The sequence below is a fragment of the Cupressus sempervirens genome, chromosome 4, assembly GCF_028749045.1.
Source record: "Cupressus sempervirens isolate cs-2001-9-10 chromosome 4, ASM2874904v1, whole genome shotgun sequence".
Taxonomy (NCBI): Eukaryota; Viridiplantae; Streptophyta; class Pinopsida; order Cupressales; family Cupressaceae; genus Cupressus; species Cupressus sempervirens.
In genome coordinates this window covers 328,114,100-328,138,440 of record NC_143121.1, presented here as the reverse complement: position 1 = coordinate 328,138,440, position 24,341 = coordinate 328,114,100, and the positions used below count along the sequence as shown (strand labels likewise).

The 24,341-nt window shown below is 35.2% G+C and overlaps 1 protein-coding gene across 5 annotated transcripts in view; it reads left to right on the top strand.

Annotated features, from left to right (window-relative positions):
• Positions 1–13,247: 13,247 nt before the first annotated feature.
• The window catches only part of SNI1 (negative regulator of systemic acquired resistance (SNI1)), a 212,568-nt gene continuing 201,474 nt past the window's right edge, over positions 13,248–24,341 (top strand). For 3 of the 5 annotated variants that reach the window (XR_016363806.1, XM_089825098.1, XM_089825096.1), the window contains exons 1-6: positions 13,248–13,372; positions 16,023–16,154; positions 16,282–16,348; positions 16,678–16,771; positions 16,875–16,955; positions 17,082–17,171. Coding sequence is in view for 3 of the 5 variants with exons in the window: in XM_089825098.1 (XP_089681224.1) it covers positions 16,043–16,154; positions 16,282–16,348; positions 16,678–16,771; positions 16,875–16,955; positions 17,082–17,171 (444 nt within the window). In the remaining 2 variants the exon portion in view is untranslated. Of the gene's footprint in view, positions 13,373–16,018; positions 16,155–16,281; positions 16,349–16,677; positions 16,772–16,874; positions 16,956–17,081; positions 17,172–24,341 lie in introns of all 5 variants that reach the window. The other 2 variants (XR_016363807.1, XM_089825097.1) reach the window with 1 other exon arrangement.

The window sequence follows — 24,341 nt, the reverse complement described above, 5'->3', positions numbered from 1 at the left end:
AACAATTTTTAACATCACATAACTAACCACATTTAAGACCCTTTTTATCCTTTCAAAACAACAAATATCCTTTAATTTAAAACAAGATCATTCCATCTATCACATCAACCATAAATTTAAAAGACCACCATTATTTAGTGATAAAATCGAAGCACTTTAATAAGATGTAGGTCTCCACTTTACGAGGTCACTAAGCCATTCAAAGATGTGTGTGAGGGAAAGAGGGGAATTTACAAGTATGATTCTAGTTATGATCTAAATTAGATTAGTTGTGACCTAGAGGAATAAGGGAGCTAATACTAAATTTATATTGTAAAGAGGAATGCAACAAAATAAAATGCACTCTTTGACCCTTAATAGGATAATGTGAATGTAAAATTGAACAAAATTGTTTAAATAATGTAAATCTAGATGCTATGTAAACACAGTTACCCCAATTAAGATGTGAATCTAGGGTAAAGATACGAAAGGAAATAAAATATAAATGAATCACCTTGAAATGTGTAGAGGAAGATGTATTTTAGCTCCAAAACTTGCAAATGTGAACTATATTTGAATATTCATTCATGGATCTCAAAATAAAATGATGAAAGGAACAAAACCCAAAAATCTCCTCAAAATTTGAGATTGAAGGACTAGGTCAACTTTCAATGACCTCCTATAACCAAGTTGATGTAGTTTGATGATCTAAAACTGATAATTCTAGAAATATTGTGAATAATAGGTTCCATATTTGTAATTCTTTTCACTCCAACCTGTAAATCAACACATAAAAGACAAGTTTGGGGGTTTTTTTGGGGGAGGGCGTACCTTGGTCAAGCTATAGATTAAGGAATTAACCGTTATTGATAAATTTAAATGTAAAGGAAATAAGATAAATGTAAATATTTACCTTGCTTGTAGAAACCATTGTCAATAAGGATTTTTCATGATGTATGTTGTAGATCTTGAATTCGGTATGAAAGATGTATGATATCGCCACAATTGCAATGGATATATCACAACCATATCATGGAGCCATGGATGTAAATGTGCATCAATAAAGAAGATAATGCATGTTTCAATGTAGATCTCCTCCCTTGATGGTAACCAATAAGATAGATCTTGAAGAGGAAATACCCACAAAGAATCCTTGAATGCATGAAGAAAACTCACTTCTTGGATGCTTGAATACCTTGCCTTAAGTGCTTGATGATCTGTGAATGCTTGATGAGATGAGATGAAAATGAAGCCTCCAAGTCTCCTTTTATATTAGTTTCCTAGAGGGAAACTAGTTAAAGGCCGACTTAAGAATGATTGTTAAATGGAGAGTTAACTGCAAACCAATTGTTAAGTGAAGAGTTAACTACAAGATGACTACTAAGCAAAGAGTTAACTTCAGATCAACTATTAAGAGGAGAGTTAACTTTAGGCTGACAAGGGCAAGAAACAAATCAATTGGTAAACTTGAGGTCTTCCGGGCCCCAAAACTAACACTCATCAAGGACCAGGTTGACTTGGGTCGACCTTGGCCCAAAAAATGGAGGAAAAAAGGCCTCAAAGAGGACTAGGTCAACCTAGGTCGACTTAGTCCCAAAGACTGGAAAGAAAAGGCCTCAAAGAGGACTAGGTTGACTCGAGTCGACCTAGTCTTGGAATAGGTCAACCTAGGCTGACTTTGTCCTAGAGACTAGAGAGAAAAGACCTCGGGAAGGTCTAGAAGGATGTGTAGATGAAACTGGAAGATAAAAGACTAATATGGTCAAAAGGGTAGCAAAGCAATGCCTAAAAGACCATATTAAAAAGGAGAGAGATGAAAATGAAGAATGAAATGGAAGAGGAGAAGAGAAAAATATACATTAAGCACATGTACATCCATGAACTGAGAGAGAAAATGTGGAAATGGTGCTAAAAGGTCTTAAAATGCAAGTGCGTCCATTTTAAGACAATACAACAACTACTATATTGGGTCATGACTTAAAGACCTCACCATCTAAAAACACTCCTTTGCCCCCAAAAAATAATCAAATTTGTAAAGTCATCAAAAGCTTGCTCTCCAACGTTATTAAAAAGATATAGCCCAATTCGACAACTTATCAACCTCTTAATGCCCTCTAAGCGTATGAAAGATCTTATAGTGATTTAATTCAATCAATTCACCCATAGCTTCACTAATTAAATTTAAAATATACCAAGTTTGAGAATGATTAGTCTTTAAAGCCTCCCCAATAATCTTAGAATCCCCTTCTAGGTGTATAAAATCTTGACCAATATTTTGTTCTAGCCTTATAGCAAGTAAAGTCGCTTGAGCTTCTGTAGCATTATTTGACCTAGCTACAATCTCCCCATCCAAATTTATAGCAATAAAACCTACACCTAACCTCCTTGGATTTTCTTTGGAAGAACTATCAAAATTTATTTTAATTCATCTTGGTTTTGGAGGACACCAAACCACGTTTTCTCTACAAATAATTTGCTTCAAAGGCTTGTTCCCATTACACTTCCACCTCACCTTAATCCTAGGCCACTACTTTTGTATTAAGCTATCCTAGGAAGAAAAGATCTTCCAAGAACTCAAATTACTAGTGATAGAACACATGACTTCTTCAATTGACATATTGATTCTATTAATAATTTTATCAACTAACTCAAACTCACCATTAAAGAGCCTTCTATTATGTTCCTTCCATAATCCCAAATAACTATTGAAGGATTGATAGTCCATATCTTTGACATTATTGATTTTGGACTGAAAGTAGGCCAACATTTAAAAGATTCAACAGAGTATCAGGTAGGGGGGCCAAAAAAATCAATCTTCCCTTTAACATATCCCAACATGTTTGTGCCACCTCATATTGAACAAGGGGATAATCTACCTTTTCCATCTCCTTCCTAGACAACATACACATTATTGGGCCAATGAATCAATACTTTTTCCTTCTTTCTCTAGTTAAAATCTTTTTGTAAATAGCTAACCAAGAAAACATTGTAGCTTTTTGTAAGCAATCTTTACCCCAACATAATTTATAGGGATGAATAAGTACTAAATATTTACATAGCTGTTGTATATCAAAATTCTTGAAACTAGTTTCAATTTTTCCAAGTGCAAGAAACAAGTTGCTATAGAGCTATCAAAAAATAGATATAATTATGACTAATGGAAACAAAATTTGTAGCATATTGTCATAGTATCATTGTCAGTGTCGAGTGTTGTAGTCATTGCCCAAGCGCAAGAAACATGTTTTGCTTGCATTGCACAGAGTTGACAAGGTCAGTAATATAAAAAACAATTTATTGCAAATATGCACTTTAACAGTGTGTATATATATGCTACAATTTTAATGATGTTGTTTTTTGTATTTTATTGATTTTTGGAGCATGCTCTAGTTTGTATCATATTGTACAAACAAAACTTGTTACCATAATATCTAAATCAGGTTAATTTACAATTGGACAGTAGTCTAAGTTAAAGTTTGTGTGGAAATATATAATCATATACTAATCTCAAACAAATGAATACATGTGTAAAGATTTTAGAATAAAATTTAGAGTTGAAGATATTAGCAATTCCAATATAAATTTATTCTCATGACAACTATTAGTTACCAATTTTTTTCTCACTTGAAGTCTGCAATTTTTTTGTTGAAGATGAGTCACTATGTATGTTCTCTGTAGTTTGAAATAATTTAAATCTTTTAAATATAAAATTATTTATAAAAAGCCATTACTCAAACTTTGAAGAATAGTACAGAAGAGGTTTAGTCAAAAAATTATTTTTCTATTAAAAAAATGAATGATTTAGACAACAACATCAGAGAAGTAAAATACAGATACTAAGGATGCCTTGCTGATTAAACCAACAACTTCTCACATCATCTTTGACATCACATGTCATATGCAAATGGAGGCTCAAGCTAGTTTCTAAATTGTTGCAAATATTCCCAAGATAAAAGTAATTTCAAAGTCTCAAAGGTTTCAAGTCATATATGAATTTTTGACATTACTTGTACATCTACTATAGTTTTGTTGCTGATTTTTGGAGATGTCAAGCAAGATCCCAACAATAGATTATTTGAACTTGCATCAACAAAGAATACTTTAAGGTTCATATATTAACTTTTTGGTTTTTGGTGGATATTGGTAAACACTTGGAGCTAGATCCTCGTTGTTCTAGATGGGAAAAACATTGAGGAAGTAAAATGTAGATATCTATGGCACCTTTCTAGTTAAACCAACATTTCTCTCATCACTTAGTATGCAAATGATAGTACATCCATTGTCTAAATTGTTGCGAATATTCCCAAGATAAACATAATTTTAACAACATATTTATCAAAGTATTCAAGGGTTTCAAGTCAAACCTAAATTTTCCAACACTAGCCATTCATTTTTTTGAGAAATTTAAAGGAAATTTTGCACGTAATTATCGAGCAATTTATATTCTAAGGAATAAAGTAGAAGAGGTGGTAACCTAGAGTAAGTTACTATGAAAATCTATCTATGGGTTGACCACAATAACAATTGAAACCATGGAAGAGAAAGGAGAACTAGAAAAGGATGAAACAATAAAGAAGGATGCAATAGAAGAAAAAGATGACACAGCTGAGGAGGATGCACAAGGTGCACAAGATGTTCAAATGTCGAGCACCAGTCCCCCAGATGCAGAGCAAGAGATTTAATAGGACTCTATAACCATTAAAGACATACTTGACAACTCTACACAAAATGTTAATCCACTGAGTGAGGAGGACATAAAGAAAGTACAACTGGAATCCACTAATGCAACAATACCATGCACAAACCCTACATTGGTCAGGATTGATAAATCTCAAATAGGTGAAATTGCATCCACTAAGGGACAACATAAAGATACATCTACAGTGCCACCCATGGTTGTAGACATAAAGGAGAAGGAATCACACGAACTGATAAAATATCAAGGTGTAAACCTAGAGAAGAATGATGAGCCTACAAATGCACCATTGAAAATGCCTACAATAGTCATTGAGATGAAAGACAAAGAGGTAGAAATACTAGTTACATCACTGCCTATTCTAAAGAGCCCAGGTTCATCTGCACTTGTAATCATTGACAAGGATGGAAATGAAGGAGAAAAGAGTAAGCAAGCTAGTCCTACATCCACCTTATTGAAACCCAATGAAGATCAAAAGAAGGATGATCAAACAGAAGAGCATAAGATGATTGTTGAGATAGAGAAATAGGTAGTTATATAGATACTAGTCACTTTACCAGTTTCTAAACCCATTTCGAATAGCTAGACTCTTCAGAGGCCAAGTTCACAAGAGACTCCATTGTAGATATAAAGGTTGGGAACTAGCACACCGCTAAGTGTTGAGACTACATCGTTTGAGGATGTGAGTTTAGATGAGGTGATTATTACTCAAGAGGAGTCACATAAATGAAATGAAGTATTTACTCAGGGTGAGTAACATGTTAAGGTAATGACAACATTTTTGTAAATTTTGAAGATTTTGAAATTTTGTATTGAAGCCAAGTAGAGATGATATATTGTCTGACTTATGTATGGGATAAGATTGTATATGTTATGAAAAAGTATTTTTTCCATTCATGTAAAAGGGGGAGATTGTTAATCTCATTTTGGTTTTGACAAGGTAGTGACACAACACTTGGTCATTATCTAGCAAAGAGTAGTGCATAGTATATGCCAAGCATAAGCTTCCAAATAATACATGCCGAGTAATATGATAGTTAGTGCCAAGCACTAGTATGTGTTGAGTCACTCTAGTGTCGAGCAAATAGAAGATGTTGAGTAAATAGTGTATGTTGAGTGACTCAGGTGCCAAACAAGAGTATGTGTCAAACTATTCAAAAGGCGAGTATTAGCATAAAGAGCATAGTGAAGGTCGAGCATCAAATTTTATTGATGTTGAGTTATCAATCTTTGACATAAATGTTTGTTATAGCATAAACTTCCATGTAAACTATTTTTGGTCAACATGAACATGAATTTTTGATATTTAGAGATAAGGATCCAATCATATTACACATCCCTATGTAACACATGTAACCAATCAAATAAAGGGAAGAATTAGGTAGCAATAAGGATCAACTGTAGTCATTGATTATAACCTAGCCCATCTTCATAATTGTCTATTTAAGGAAGTAAACCCTAAGGAGGATAAGTAACACGATGTTACATGAATGCAGAGTGAAGGATAAGAATGCTAAGAGTATAGAGGGCATTCATGGTGGGGAAGATGGCTAAGTTATGGAACTACAATGTAGAATCAGTTCGAGAAGAACATATATAAATAGTGAAAGAATAGAGAAGATAGATTTGGTTAGGAGGATCATGAGATAATTAGTAAATAGGAGATTTGACATCAACCAATAAGGTGCTAACTGAAGGATCAAGTGTTGAATCATTTTAACATGTGATACGAAGTAAATCTCTTAACAAAGTAGTCTTAATAAACTTTTGTAAATCTCCTGAATTAACTGTGAGTTTGAAATACTTTAGTCAAGGTGAGACCTAATAGTCTTGTAAGCCTTTAACAAGGCAGACCTTTCACAGGGTAGATCATAGTTTATGATCAAAACTTTGTAGCCATAATTGGCCAAACTGTGCAATTGCAGTAGTGAAGATTTGTGGGTGTCATCCCCACTGCAGTTTTAACTTCTATTTGGAGGATTTTTGGGTAACCAAAATCTTACGTGTTATGTGTTGATTTACATTATGCTTTGGATGTGATGCATGGTTACTTATTTCAGTTTACATGTTAAGTTATGAGATGGATGTATGGTGAATTATTTTATGGTAAAATCTTTTAAGTGCTAATTCACCCCCCACCCCCTCAGAACTTACTTTCCCATTTACATTTCCAACAATTGGTATTAGAGCTTTGTTCTCTAGAAAGGAAAGTTTGACAACTTTGGAGGTAAGATCTCCAGGATGGAAGTCTACAAATTGGGAAAGACTATTGAGAACCAAAAGATTCAAATATAACTTGCCTTACATCAACTCAAGGAGGCAAGAGATGAACTACATCATTCATTGAAAAGAAGAAAGGAATTTGCCATTAAACAAAATGACACTCAATATCAAGAAGAAGATGCTACTAGATTATTTGAGGATAGGAACTTAGAAGAGTTTGATGCAACAATTGCAAATCTGATGGAAAAGAATGGAGCCCTAAATGAAGAAGTCAGGAATATGAAAATAGAACAAGAAACTCAATCAATATTGTTGTGTGAGATAAGTAAACTAAACAAGAAAGTTGAAGAAGATAGAGTCATGATTGAAGAAGAGAAAAGACTACTAGCTAATAGACTTGAGGAGAAGTCATCATATGTGCAGAAACTGACAAATGCTCAAATGGATCTAATGAATCAGCTAATGATTTCCAATCAAGAACTGAATAGGAAAGACATTGAGATTACAACTTTGGAAACACAGAATACCCTATTACATAATGAATCAAATATAGAAAAGGAAAAGCTTAACAAACCTAGTGAAGCCATAAAGTATTTTGAAAAACTGATGGAAGCACCAAGGTCAAACAATGACATCGTTGGTTTGGGATATTATACTATTGAGAAAGGAGAATCATATAGAAGTGGTGAACAAAGGAACAATAAAGGAAAGAACATCAAGTCCACTTGTTATCATTGTGGAAAATTGGGTCATGCAACAATCCTCTATAGGAGCAACACTAGAAATCAAAACCCTAAGCAAAAATTTAAGGGACATTGTCATAACTGCAAGAAGCAAGGACATCAAGCACATGAGTGCAAGACAAAGACCACCAATACTCAAAGATTTGAAGGTTATTGTTACAACTGTCAAATGTATGGACACAAGGCATGTGAATGCAAATCCAAACCCAAGTAGACATCAAACAAGTAGACAAGGGTACACCATGATGAAAATTCCTATGATTGGGAGTACAGTTATCAGTATTGCCAAGAATATGGTCATATCCCTGAAAATTGCATTAGGACACACTTTAGAGGTAATTACAATAGATGGTTGAATGAGATTGTATGCTTTAGTTGTCTTAAAACCAGTCATGTAAGCAGAAACTACCTAACTCGGTCACCTGCACCGAACAATGCATTCAACAAAAGGCATAGAAAAGGTAGATGCTAAGAAGGTAAAGTTGTAGATGAACAAAACTTGGAGAAAGAAAGAATATTGTAGCACATCAAGTCCAAATGAGGTCACTTTATCCAATGGATCAGGTCATTACATCACCCCCAATTAGGCAATCAAAGGTATGTGTGGAATTGACATTTGAAATGATATATTTTGCACTAGTTCCAAGTATTCAAGTAATGAAAAGGATCTGTATTAAGATGTAATGAAGTGATTAGAATAAAGAGAAAATTTATGGTCATGTCGGCCAAAAATAGTTTACATAGAAGTTTGTACCATAATGTAATAACCCCAATAGGTTATAACTTCTTTAAACACTGAAATCTTATCTACTTCAGTTGTTTGACATTTCATCAAACACTTTGCAAGAAATCTTTGATACCACTATAATGGGCATCCTAGAAATGCCCAAGAACTGAACCAGCTGCTGATAGAGATTCTAATGTTTTTGCATACATTTTGAAACCATATAACATGAACAAGAAGGAATTTATGCAAACTGATGATTGAACCATTGTTGAAATAATATTAGTTCTCAAACTAATAAAATTAAATACATAGCAAACTCACTAATTACTCTAGCATCATAAAATCAAATACATAACAAACTCTTCAACTAATTAGTTACACCCAATCTGCTTGTAGTTGGAAATGCATCCAACTTGCCCGTTAATGAGTTGATAGCAATGAATTCCAAAGGCCAAACCCCAAGGGAATGACGTCTAGAATGTCACAAGAGAGGATAGACGTCATCTAATGCCAAGAAAAAAATTTGTAACTCACACATCCAAGTTCTTATCAAATGCAATTCCACAATAATCTGATGCTAAACAATGAAGCTCCCACCTCTATTTATGCTTTTCCTTCACCCTTCTAGAAGGAAATAAAATATTAATTAATTGCATTTAGTAGAAGCTTCCCCCTTCCAATAATTAATGCACTCTCTAGAACCTTGCAATACAATAATTAATTGTGCTTCTAGAAAATTAAATTACTAGAGACTTCCTCCTTTCCAATAATTAGTGCACTGTATAGAAGCTTCTCCTTGCAATACAATAATTAATTGTGCTTTTAGAAAATTAAATTAATAAAATATAAAGTCACGTTTTAATTTTAATTTATTTAATGACTTTATAAAAAATTAATTTAATCAATTTCATATTTCTCCACTTAGCCTTTGGAGAACGTAAAGGCTAAGAACTCTACTGAGTTGCTAAAAAGATGGGGACATTATAGTCCGCCCTCCTTGAAATTGCTTGTCCTTAAGCAATCCAACAACACAATGAACTCCAATCTCCACCTAGATCCTAAATGAAGTAGTATGTGATATCCCTGTGGACATTAAACCAATTGCAAACCAACATCATTGAGACCAACCACATGTCCTGCAGTTTAGCACCCAAAACTTCTGTTGATGATGTAGAAGTCAAAATGTCACCAGAAGTAAACTTTGTAGAAGATCTATGAAACCTCTTCTTCCCTGTATCCACCCACATAATATAAATTAGATTGGAATCCTAATCATCACCAACATGCATTGAAAAAGATGTAGCTACAGGTGAACCATATGCACTTATGCTAAATGTATCAACAATAGGTGTAGCCACATCAAAATATATGGACATAGGAACAACACTAACTACCACAATAGAAAATTGAACCGAATATGTACTTGATGAAAACTCATAATCATCAACATGTGCACCATCATTAGAACACACATCAACAACCACATGCATATTGAAACTCCTCATTGGATGGTTCAACTAGCACAGAAGTGGCTACTGATATGGCAGTATCCTGGCATTCTCCTAATCCCACTATTGTTGCATCGCCATCCCTTGACAAAGCCTCATATGTGGACTCCTTACTCTACACACATGACTCAATGCTAGATTGCAAATCGATAATAGTAGAGCGTAAACCCACATCTATTGACTCCGCTGAAACACCCACATCACCAACATCATAGTTGGGTGACTCTATACGTGCCTCGATCCCACTTGAGGAATCAACTACCTCCTACACTGGAGCAACACCATGAGATCTCACTTACAAATCCTCAATAATAATCTTGTCCTCAAAGGAGTCAAAAGTATCAGTGGTAACAACTGCATCAACTGTCTTTGTACTAACTGTAGCAACAACTCTAGGAGTCTCAACCCATTAAAGCTTAGTGCTGCTATCCTTTGCTACCGCTGACACAACCCCATGTCCTTGTGAGATAAGTCAATCATCAACACTGCAGATAGGACTAGTAGGTGTCGTACTAAATATAGGTACATTTGCATCAAGAACTCTTATTGTGGAAAACTCAAACTTCCTTCCCTGCAACCTCGATCTCCGCCTTCTAAAAGTAGAAACCATATACCTCACTGCACTTTCAATTATCTATGGATCCAAAAAGCTCTCCCTCAAATTCTAGTTGATGAAGCTCAAGTTTCTCCATACTCTCCTACAAAGCATTCATCTTCGCGCTAATTTCCTCATTACTCTATCGACTTCTAGAACTATCACTCCTCTTATGTCTATCCATGGCTAGAAAATACTAGAGTATTGGTCACTCCAAATGCAATAGAAAATCTGACAATAATTAATATTTTCTTACCCCACAAGATGAAAGGAAACTGCTCTGGTACCACTATAATGGACACCTTGGAAATGCCCAAGAACTAAACCAACTGCTGATACAGATTCTAATGTTTTTGCATAGATTTGGAAACCATATAACACGAACAAGAAGGAATTTATGCAAACTAATGAGTGAACTACTGCTGAAATAATATTAGTTCTCAAACTAATAAAATTAAATACATAGCAAACTCACTAATTACTCTAGCATTATAAAATCAAGTACATAACAAACTCTTCAATTCACTAATTACATCCAATCTGCCCGTAGGTGGAAATGCATCCAAGCTGCCTATTAATGAGTTCATAGCAATGAATTCCAAAGCCCAAACCCCAAGAGAATGACGTCTAGAATGTCACAAGAGAGGATAGACATCCTCTAATGCCAAGAAAAAATCTGTAATTCACACATCCAAGTTCTTAACAAATGCAATTCCACAATAATTTGATGCTAAACAATGAAGCTCCCACCTCTATTTATACTTTTCCTTCACCCTTCTAGAAGGAAATAAAATATTAATTAACTACATTTACTAGAAACTTCCCCTTCCAATAATTAATGCACTCTCTAGAACCTTGCAATACAATAATTAATTGTGCTTCTAGAAAATTAAATTACTAGAGGCTTCCCCCTTTCCAATAATTAATGCACTATCTAGAAGCTTCTCCTTGCAATGTAATTATTAATTGTGCTTCTCAAAAATTAAATTAATTAAACATAAAGTCACCTTTTAATTTGAATTTATTTAATGACTTTAAAAGAAATTAATTTAATCAATTTCTTATTTCTCCACTTAGCCTTTGGAGAATGTAAAGGTTAAGAACTCCACTAAGTTGCTAAAAAGATGGGGACATTACACATAATAAACATCTATGTCAAAGACTAGTAACTCAACATCAATAGACTCTGATGCTCAACCTTCATTGCATTCTTTATGCTGATACTCAACTTCTGAATAGCTTGACACTTATTCTTGTACGACACCTAAGTCACTCGACATATGCTATTTACTCAACATCTTTTTTTTGCTTGGCATTAGAGTGGCTCAGCACACAATGACTACTCGACACATACTAGTGTTGGACACTATCATATTACTCAACATGTATTGTCTGGAGGCTTATGCTCGACATATACTATGCACTGCTCTTTACTAGATAATGACTAAGTGTTTTGTCAAAACCAAAATGAGATTAACAATTTTGACTGATTTCAATGGAGAAACAAGGATTGGTGTCATTTTTGAATTTTTAGGCACATCAAGTCAAACTCTAGATCAACCTATATAAAATGTACAAGCATACCTAGCAAATCCATACAATTGTACAAAGTCACACAACATACTTGTGAATGCAAAAAATATAGTGAAATTCTAATCAACACTTGGAATAACTAATGTTATTTACTATTTTCGAGAGGATTTTGTGCAATTTTTCAACATTCGAAGGTTTTTTTCTCTAATAAATTGCATAAAGTATTGCATATTTTAGCTGGGGATATTTGAAGGAACTTGTTAGTCAAACCACCATCAATAGAAGATTGGATTGCCTATGATTGAGGAAGCATTGAGTTTATAAGCAACACAACGAGAAAATAAAACTATACTTTTGAAAAACAAACCAAAGCAGCTTTACTCCTAGGCTTATGACAATGTCATGACAACTGTTGGCATTTGGAGAAGGAACCCTTCAAGTGTGTCAACCTAATTTCTCAAGGATGAAAACCCTGAAGAAGTAATTGACAACCATCATTCCTTGGGGATGGGAACCCTAATGAAACAATTCACAATTGAGAGATCCAAAGGTCATTTGGATTCAGATTTACATACAAAGTATGCATAGTGCGTTGCATCAGTTGTAGCTTAATGGGTTGTGTGCATTTAAATTCAACTCTGAAACACCCTCCTAAAGCCTAACAAACATTTAGGGTCTTCTTTGTATATTGAAAAAAAAGGTTGAAAATCATTAGTTGACACAATGCTATACAAACTATATGTAATACAACAATGCTTAAGTGAATAAAAAACAAGTAAACTAGAAAAATAAATGAGTAAATAGAGATGTTTGTGAGTTGTGCGACACATGATGATTGTGTGAAAGGAACACATACTTTTTGGTTCACAATGAATGCATCTTTATCCTCGCCAACTATCTCTTTCATTTTTTCTCCTAATTATAATTATGTGGAAATCAATTTACCCCATGAAATTTGCTCTCGCCTAATCAAAAAATCAGAAAAATAAATTTAATTTTCTTTTGAAAAAAAACAAACCTTATAAGCCTAAAAACATATCACATTGCTAAGGGAAAAAGTAAATAGCTAGAGTCTAAGGGGGAGCATTAGTTCCGTGCCTAGTAAATAAGGGAGGGACTAATAAAAAGTAATAATAACAAACACAGCCATATGACCATCAAATTTGGGGCGGCATTCTAATTCAAAATCCCAACCCTAAGAATTACTTTTCCGTTGAAATACGAAACGAAAGGAGAAAATGCAATTCTAGTTGGAAATCCTAAAAATTGAATGTGCCGCGGAATAAACAAGTAAAATCTTCTTACAGCTCGTGTGTGCAGTCATCGCCTCTAACTCGTGTCGTAGTGCCGCTTCGATCCTGAGACAATTAGGTCTGTATATTCAAAACCTTTGAAGTTTCTTAATGCAGTATATAAATTAATTGCAGTTAAATTTTACCTTGCAGCTCTCAAAAATTAGTAACACATGGATAGTAATCTACTCCTTTTTCTACTGAATTCATCTTATTTGGATATTATGTAACCTCTCAAAGTTGACATAGTATGCTGCTTCTTTGCCGAAATAGAAAGATGTGCGTAATAATCCGCTTCTCGTTCGCTGAAATAATATGCCGTGGGTCTAGGGTGCTGCAGTCAGAGTTAAGATAAACCCTTTCTGATAAAACTAGCAAGTACTTGCAGCATCAAATTGAACTTTGGTAGATATTGCCTTTCTAAAATTGGCGAGGCACACAGGGAAACATCATATAGACAACACATTTTAAATCCCACAAAGACAGAGCCACTCTGGAGGGTTATCTCCTCCGTTGAATTTTGCCTACCTTGTTTGGTGGTGGCATGCTTAATCACATTGCTACAATCGTAGCTCACAATTTAAGCCTAGCGGATCTCCCGAGTTCTCATTCCTTTCACACTTCATCTTTCTCAACTCTGAAGGAGTACAATCTCTGCACTATGGTGGTAGAGGGCTACAGCGCAAATTTTCAAATCTCTTTTGCCATAACTTGCACGATTTGGAATTGTCATGCACTAAAGTTCCATGTGCTGCTGAACTGAAAGAAATCTTGGAAAGGCTGCTTTGGGGGAGAATCTGCTTCCATGCAAGTTGTTTTTCTAGCAGGGGGCCATGCCATCTATAGGGCTGTATATCTATATTGACAGGGAATGGACAAGATCAAGTTAATCAACCGATGGATTTGATGAAGCAATGTGAGGAGATGCATTTCCCGACCGAGTGACAGACTTCCTCAAATCAACTAACAGATTCAGGAGATGTGGTGGAATGTAAAAATGAGGCACCATCCAGCACTCCCTGAGCTCAAATCCAATAATGTTTTTGGGTCGCAATCTCTATTAGTGCAGCCCTTTCCGTCAACTTTAATTCTAAATATATCATCTGCAGTGGTGAAACAACAGAAAGCTTCTTATGCCATCCTAAATATAAATAACATATTTCAAAACTAACATGTCGCCTAGAGATATTCAAATAGGGATTTTGCCATCTTGTGTCACATGATACATGTGTAATGTCCCTTTCTTGGATCGCCTTATACTTTGCTGCTCTAGATTCATAAGTCTGAAATGAAATAAAGAGCATAATATAGCTACAAATCCATACCAAGGGATGAGATGAGATAAGCTTGTTCTTGGATCCTGCAACCAAGTTTGATATAATTCATGAGATACATCCATGTGTAAATCTAAATTATTATGTGGGGGTGACAAGGTGCCCCGTATATCCTCTACCCTTGGCCCAAGGGTGGAAACTTTGTACCCCTTGGCCCCATGTAGCCTTAGACCATTCTCATGAGGTGGTGTACCTAGTGAGGCTTGTTTGTTGTTCCCCTCTATTATGTTCTCTCCCCTTATGATTGAGTATTCACTCTAGCTTACCTCAACAACTGTTCAATAAAGGGTTTGCTGTGGAGACTACAAGAGGGTGCCTGTAAATTGACCCTCTACCCTAGCCCAAGAGCGGAAACCATAGTCACACTGCCCTAGGGGATGGAGAGACAGGTCCAACATGGGGGACAAAGGGGCCTCAATTTGGGGAGAACATGGGGATGACGGCGGGGGATGGGAGGAGGGTGTATATACCATATAATATACATGTGGTATTTAAAATGCTATTTATGAAAAGATGTATAAGCATATAGGACATAAAGATGTAAAATACTAATTTACTAAAATTTAAATACTTGAACATTGCATTGAGCATTGAAGGGCTTGTAGTGGAGACTACAAGAGGGTGCCCATAAATTGACCCTCTATCCTAGGCCCAAGAGTGGAAACCATAGGCACACTTCCCTAGGGGATGGGGAGACAGGTCTAATAGGGGGGACAAAGGGACCTCAATTTGGGGACAACATGGGGATGGCGGTGGGGGATGGGAGGGGGGTGTATATACCATATAATATACGCATGGTATTTAAAATGCTATTTATGAAAATATGTATTACAATATAGGACATAAAGATGTAAAATACTAATTTACTAAAATTTAAATATTTGAACATTGCATTGAACATTGAACATGAAAGTGAAACATCGGACATTGAACAATAAATATTAAATTTTTTAATACCTGAATCAGCAAATGGAAGAGCTCTAACTTCTATTTTATAAATATTAACTATTAATAGTCATAGATATCAAAAGTATGAGCATCTCATCATAAGGATGATTACATTGAGCAACATGATGTGATGGAATCTTTGGATTATAAATCAATATCATAAGCATCATTGTACATAGTATCATTCTCTACTATGATTCTATTCTATATTTATTGCACTTTTGTTTTGTTTTAGGGTAATACAAAGTCATTCTTTTTCAAAGGCTTGTTTATGTATATTGTTTTCTGCAAAGTTTGGACTTAGGCCTGCCAGCCATCTCTGTTATCCCAAGTGTTTCTTTAAATCTACAAACATGATTTATGTAAATGCATTGTGCCTCGATAATTTATTTGTTTCTCTGACATATTGCTTTCTCCTTGTATGTGCTCGTGTTTCTTCTTAGACAGATAATTGATGTACTGGAGCAATGGAAAAGAAAAATGGTATTAGAACAAAATTACAGCCATTACCTGAGGAAAATATTATGGCAATTCTAGATCTTATTGGTGTGAAGGATCAGCATGACATAGAAGATGATAGTATCTATCAATAGCTAGGAATATGTTCACATTTAGATGCCTGCTCTTTGCTTATTTGCCATTAAAGTATTCCTATATGCATGTCAGAGATCATGAAAAATGTAAAAGAACTTGACCATATATATAGAGTTGACTTTTCTCTCTGCAGTTCGTGCTATTTCTATTGTTCCACAAGTAGGACAAGTTCCGACCAGGTTAGTATGATCTTGGAGCCTTGTCATAATTATGTTTTAATATTCCTTTGATGAATACATTTGCTATGGATCTTGACTAAAAAGTCTAGACTCTTCGTTCTTCATGGTATTGCTGGATTGAGCCATAATGTAAAGATTGGTCCATGAAGACTAACCCTACAAGATAACATCAGCTGTGGTCCCACTATGCCTTTCCTAACAATACGGAGGAAATTTCTTTAAAATCAAGCATTAAGAGTCTTTTAACTTGCATGAAATTTGATGTCAAACTAAACTTGGACCATATTATTTGTTGTTTCTGACATATTGAATATTATTGGAAAAAAAAGAAAAATGTATGAAGCAGTTTTCCAAATACTTCAAGATAACAGATCACTGGAGCTTGCAGTAACTAGTTATCAATTATTGCAAGATCTTGAAAAGGTTTTGCTTCTGCTTAATAATATTTATCCTTTTGTTTGTTTATTAGAGATGCATTGCAGCCATCTTTTCAGCAGAAGGTTGACTTGTAATTCTTTGAGTGCAGTGTTTTCCACGAGTTAGTATTGGTAAAGTTGAAAGGTTGTCATCCACTGATACAACAACCCAACTTGTAATCAATTCAGAGGCATGTAATTTATCTTCATTACTAGATACTTCTGTCCAGTATAATTTTCTGAATGAGAAGGGAGTAGGCAAAATGAGGATCATTTTGTGGTAAATTGTGGTTAACATGGTTATTCTGTAATGACAGGTTTGGTCACCATTTGGTGTCAGCTTAGAGAATGATTCTACTGAAATGGAAGGGCATTTGTCCACAGACGGTGATCACTTAGATTTCTCAGTATGATTTGAACTTTTATCAAAAAATTCTAGACGACCCATGTATTTGATTATTTTGTTTTACAGAAGGATATTTTATAAGAGTCTATTTTTGAATTTTTGGTATACCATTACTTTTATTGTTTCTTTTTTTCCTTCCTAATGCTCAAGGAAAAAAGAGTTCCATATGTTAATTTTTTGCCCAGAGATAAAGATAAACAACAATAAACCAAATAAAAGAAAAATGAGACACAAACAACACAACAACTTATCCTGGGAAAATCCTCCAATTTGGGGGGAAAAAATCAGCCACACAAAAAATATTCCTCGTTTATTGAAGAATAGAGGTCCGAGTACAATACTTCTAACTGAATACAATACTTATCACACAAAGCTATTATATATATCTTAATTGAGATACTTTTCATAGCATAACCGAAAGTCTACATTTTCCAAATGCAAATCTCTTTTTTTTCCAAACATGTCTCTTCGCATGTTGCATGTCTTTTCATATTTCCAAACACATGTATACGAAAGGCCACCATGCAATTAATTAGCATATCTCCTACAGCTGCAAACATCAACCCGAACTCTTAACAAAGGAGATATCATTTGCATATTTCAGGACATCTTGACAAACACAATGGCAATACCCATGTGTGTCAACAACAAAATTTTATCACGATATAGACATCTCAACATGATATTCACCATGACTACTTCTACAGGGTCAAGACAAAGAAAAACTAAGTCGTGGAGTCTCATACATGACTTCCACCATGCCTACTCGGAGAGGGTGGAACGCATGTTTCTCCCAGTGAAAAATGCATCTCCATGCCTACTTGTAGAGGGTGGATCCACCATGCCTATTCATAAAGGGTGGATCCACCATACCTATTCCTAGAGGGTGGAACAAGGGATTCCACCTTGTACTTATCTCATAGAGAAGAGCTCATTAGCAAGGGATTTCATCTCAAACTTCTCTTGTAGAGATGGACTTATTAAATAGGGAGTTCACCTTGAACTTGTCTTGCAGAGAAGAACTGATTAACAACTTGTATAAGAATGGCTAAGATTCTCCCTCAACAAAGACTCCCTCTCAGTAGGAGGAACAGTCTTACTGCTTTGCTTATCACCATAAGAGAGCTGATTCCAATTTGACCAAACAAGGAGCTTTAGTAGTCACATTGCCATACAAGCGTGCAAAGAATTAGGTATTCTCCATCTGTTGCACAAGCTCCCTCTAAAATATTTAAGACCATAGTTTGCAGTAATATGGGTTTGTGTGAACCACTTCTCATGAAACATGGGTCAATGAGTTTAACTCAAAAAACTACACAGTTGGACCTTGATACTGCTATTGCAAGTTGATTTATTGTGGAAAATATCTCCTACTCATCAAGACATAGTTTCATATTGATAAAGATTTCATAAATTAATCATTTGCTAAGAGGAACTCTAATTATTAATTATTATAAATCCCATTCTCATGAGGAATGTTGGTGGGTGGAAGCGAAATAGTAAATAGTTTTTGTAGAACTAAAAGTAAATATATCATTACAAATTTACAATTAGATCTTTCTCTTTGTAGCTCTAGAAAATAAGGGAGTGGTAGAACTGGAGGCCTATCCATCCCTAGTAGTTTGCACTAGGTACGATTATGCCTCCTCGTTCGGTATTTCTGATGATGTGTGTGGCTCGTCCTCCACCCACGGTGTAGCTCCTCCTGGCACTGACAATGACTCCTCCTCCCTAAACCCAATCCACCTCCCTCCTCCATAGCTCGTCTCTCCAAATCAGTGGCGTCCTCCTCTATAAACGATGAAGGTTGATTCTGTGTTCTCCAATCACTATAAGGATCTATATCATCTAAATCAAGTAGACCAACTATTGCTTCTTGTGCCTTCCTTATGTGCAACCAAAGATTATATTGCCCATAGACAAGATCATTGAGGCAGTTTAGCCTAACTTGTTTCTCTTCTTTGCATGGATGACCTCAAATAAGCTTTGATTGCATTCACAATTGGATGAGCTACAAGGATGACATAAGATTCTGAGAGCAATTTTTTTGAGATGAGGAGTATTTCTACCCCAACTTTGCCACCAAGTATCTGCAAAATAAAATGTTGAGAACTTAGAAAGCAAGGAGAAAAGTGAAAAAAATTATTTATCAAGTTCTCAATTACTTTAAGTTCAGACCTCAAAATCCAAATGATAAATTATGTGGGGCTTGAGTGTCTCTTCCTCTCTTCACGAACTTTGAAGTGAGTAAATTTTCCTTTGCTTCCACATAGTTTTGGAGTTCTACCACAACAAGGTCTCTCTCCTTGGCCTTAGGTATCATTCTCCAAATGTTTACAGTAAGGTCCTCCATATCCTCTCTAGGATCTGAATAAGCATCATCGAACCTAAATTAGGGGTTGAGGAAGTACCCTTTTGCACGAATGAGTTGGTGGAACATATTGTTCCACCTCCTATCAATAATTTTCCAAATGGAATCATATTTGAGTCTTTTCCTCTTCTATTGATTTTTTATAGACTCCTTGGCCCTATCCATGGCTTCATAAAGATATCCCATTTGTTGTTTGATCCCCATCAACCACAAATTACACAAAAGATTAGTTGAGACTTGAATCAAGAATAATTGAAAATTCAGGTTTTGTAGCCTTTACAATCTCTGCAACCCTTTCTGCAAAATGGTTGTTAAATACTATGCACGCAACAACCTCTCCTTCAACCTTCTTTGAATAAGGTGAATCTAGCCATTGTTGACTGACAACCATTTGCTTCAAATGCATTTATAATGTTTGCAACTTCAAGAAGATCATTGCAAACCTTGTTTTTCCGAATCTCTCCCATTGGTGTGCTCTCTCATTAAACTTAGAAACCAAGGGTGATTATAGATATATCTTGTGATCTGCTTTCCATCTTCCACAAGTGGAGTCAGCCACTCAAGTATTCCTATGCCCTCCAAAAGTATGTCAAGACAAGTGTTGCACAAGGTGTCCAAAAAAGAGTAGAGTGCCTATCTTGGAGATTTCTACCTACTGCCACATATGCTGCTGCATTATATCACATATGTGATGATTTGCACCACATTCTGAACTTCCACCTCCATGACAGTTTTCCTCAACATTAATGCCAATGTTGATGCACTTTTCACCCTATTAGTGACATCAACCAGTTTCAAGAATACCAAATTGTTCTTGCAAGCAACCAAAAAATTAAGAATGATGCAATTTTTTCCATCCACCCACCCATTAAAAAGAATGGTGAAGCCTTATTTTGTCCATTCTTTTTTTGTTCCTCCACCACTATTCATGCCCTATTAGTTGCATTTATCGACAACCTATGAAAACGAAGTGAAATAAGTCCTAGTACACAATTTTGATTTAATAAACATGAAAAAGTTAAAAACCATAAAAATTTAAAAATGAAATCAAGTGGACTATTTTGTAATTTTCTAACCTCTCATTCAAATCCTTGTGATAAAGGGCCTTGTACCCTTTTCCTGAAACTATCATTGCGGTTGCCAAATTTAGCCAATAGGAACTCTTGACCACATGTAATGGGATATTGTTGAAATAGCAAAAAATCAACACATCCAATGTCTGTTTTCTCATGTGCCTCTTTGTTCCATCTAGTGGCCTCTAATAATGGTTGTGATCCAGGTGAGTTCCTGGGCACAAAATAACTGCCTATAGCTTGAATCCCTTATGGTGATGAGGAAGTAGACACTCTACTAGAGGAAGAAAAAAGCGGTGAAAGAGGAGGTACTTAGTTTGTGGATACGCGGGCCATGGGGAGATCCCACTATACTCTCAAGTGCTACTTCTTCCATGTGAATTGGAGCACCTTGTGATTCAACAATGGCTGCCCTCATAGCTAATCTTCTCCTCCGCTTTGCAATTTTTCTCCATTCCTAGACTGCAAGTAGGGCATTAACAAATATTTTTATCTCACTGTGGTTTTGTCACATTTCATAGTATCATACTTGTCAATGCATGCAATGTGGTATTGGAGGCGCTTTATGCCTCTAGATATTACTCTCTCACATTTTATGCAAATCACCTTCCTAGGTTCTGGTCCTTCATAGGCATTCCTCCATGCCTTATCTCTAGCAATTTTTAGGATGGGTGCTTATAAATCCAAAAGGGCATGGTTCTAGTGACCAATCATTCTTTGAATTTGCCATGCCGAATCAATCTTTAACTGTTGACTTACACATATAAGGTAGAAAGAAAATAAATAATTTACTTCAATAATTTAAAAACTATCTAAATTAGTTTCAATATTTATAGACATTAATCAAAGCTCAAAAAAACTTAAAAAACTCCCAGGCTTTGATATTTTTGAAAAAATGAGGTACTCTTAAAAAATAGTAAAAGATTCAACAAAACTTGTCAAAGATAGTCTTGAATTTTTTTTTTGATATTTCAAAATAATTTCTTTCTACTTAGGAATGATTTTGTATTCATTTAGAGGCAACAAAAAATGAATAGAATGTTTTAAAAAAAACTTAGAAATAAGCTCAACAAACCTACCCAGGAATTCCATTTTTCTTGAAAAATCAGTTGAAATCTGTTTGGATTACAATCTGCTTCTAATCAATTGGTATCAACTACCAAGGGCTTGGCAGCTTCTTTTCTTCCCTCATTACCAAGCAAAATTGCTCAAAATAAAATAAAATTGAGCTTTGTTGGGTCGCTATTTACTTTAAACAATGACTGTCAGTCGAGGGTGATTTTCTTTAATCACGGACCGATTTTCTGTGGAAAACTCGGCAAGCCATATCGGCAAAACAAATTGCAAAAAACTTGCGAGGGTCGAAAACTCCACGATTATTCAAGACTTGACAATTAATCAACGTATGCCAACTGTCATTTAATATCCCTTTTTGGGGACATTAAAAAATTTAATGCCAACTTTACAAAATATTGAAAATGACTTTGTTGGAGCTTAATGCAAATTGATAAAAGTCATTTTTATTAAAAGATGTTTGAAAAGGGATAGAGAAAGAAGATGACAAGACAGAAGTTGGAAAACAAAGGGTCACAAGGATGGTTTTAAAAGAACAAAGAGAAGCTCATTTGGATAATTCTTGTTTTTTTGATTTGATTATTGTTCTCTTAGAGAATTTGGAAGCTTCAACTTTTAGCAGGTTTGAGGATAGAAACCCTCAAACTTGGAGGCATTGTATGGGATCCCATCATTTGTTGGAGATATCATGCAGATGTCTCACTTGGTGTTTCAGATTCACATTTCTTGTATCCAATCTTCTTGTAACTTTTGTAGCTATGATGGGATCTTTGTTATTTCTTACCAAAGATTTAATTGCAATATCCATTTATGACTCTATTTATTATGATAATTGATAAGTGCCTATTATTAGTTAATGGTAATCTATTATAAATATTAGAATATTTCTAATATTTAGTTAGTTGTAGTTATCTGTTAGCTTTCTTTAGCTTACTTCTAGCTAGAATAGAATATTTCTATTCTTTACGATCATTTCCTAAGAAAACATCGCTTTATTTTGTTGTATATATAGACCTCTTGGTCTCTGTTAATAACAAGTAGGTATTTGACCAATTACGTCATAATATGGTATCAGAGCCAATTTTTTGAATTTTTTTTGGAAAATAGTATAATTTCTTTTTCGAAATTATTAGAGCAATATTTTTTGAAATTATTTTCTGTGATATCTGCTTCTCACGACCTTTTTTCTGCAATTGCCATCTATTTTTTTGCTCATGTCCACCATTTTTTGTGTTTTTTTTGTAGCAGGGCTGTTTTTGTTCAAAACCCTAATTTTTGGATTGAATCTTTTTTTTTGATTATAGATTCTTGGTGGGTTTTTCGAGAGCTCAATTGGGTTGCTGTTCGATTTTTCTATGTGCCTCAATTTTTGTGCCTCAAGTTTTGAGCCAGCGGATCCAAAAACCGACAACATAATTTTTTTGGGTTGTCAAGCTCTCTTCTGGGTACCCCTTCAAAAAATGTGCCTTTGCAGATTTTCATGTTTTTTCATTAAAAAACGTGCTATGGCATCATTGACTAATATTACGCTCAAGAGCAATTCCAAATTCAATGGTTAGAATCATCGCACTTGGAAGCAACGGATAATAGCAATTTTTGAATATCAGAATATCGATCAGATTTTTCTGGGTGTTACACAACGTTTGACTGCCCCTGGTACTTATCAGGTTACATGGGATTTGAATAATTGGGAGGTGCTGATGCTTTTCAAATTATCCGTAGCTGATGATCAACTCTCTCAGATTCCATCTGGCAAGACAACTGCCGAGATATGGGCACATCTCAAAAATCTTCATGAGACTTTTGACAAAAGCAGAGTTTTCTTCTTAAAGAACACTTTGTTTTCTATTATCATAGATGAGTGAACCTCCCTCTAGGTTCATCTAACTAGGATTTAGGAAATCCGTGATCAGTTGCTTGCCATTGGTCGCAAGATGGAGGAAGAGGACATTGTACTTATTGCTCTCTTGAGTTTACTAAAGTCCTATGAGCATTTTATTGAGACTCAACATTACATCTTCTGGTGTTGATATGAAGTTCACTGATCTTTGTACACTTTTGGCTCAGCAAGATCAGTAGAAACAACAGTTCGGTAGCAGTTCCAACTCCACCTACACAGAGCAAGCCTTTGTTGGCAAATCCTTTTAGAAGGATAAAGGCAAGTTTCAACAGTCTTCTCAGCAGAAGTCCTTTGCTGTAGCTTCAGAAGGCTCTTGAAAGAAGAACATTCAATGCAACTATTGCCACAAGTTTGGTCACATGAAGGTTGAATGTTGGAAACACTTAGCTGCCCAATCTAAGCAATCAGGTTCACACACCAAAGCGAACAGTGCAGAGCACACTGAGTAGATGGAATCTGCCTTTTACGCTTTCATGGAGAAAAGAACTGCAGATCATGTGAAGTCGTCTGCCTGGTACATTGATTCAGGTGCCTCTCGTCACTTCACCCATCGCAGAGATTGGTTCATTGACTACCAACCTTACTTAGATTCTGTTATTTTTGGTGGCGGAGAAGAGTACATTGTTGTCGGTAAAGGTAACATTTAGATTTAGTTTGCTGGGAGGAATCTCATTTTCCTCGATGTGTACTATGTTCCAAGGATGGAACTAAATCTACTCTCAATCAGTCACTTAGTGCGGCATTCTCCACACT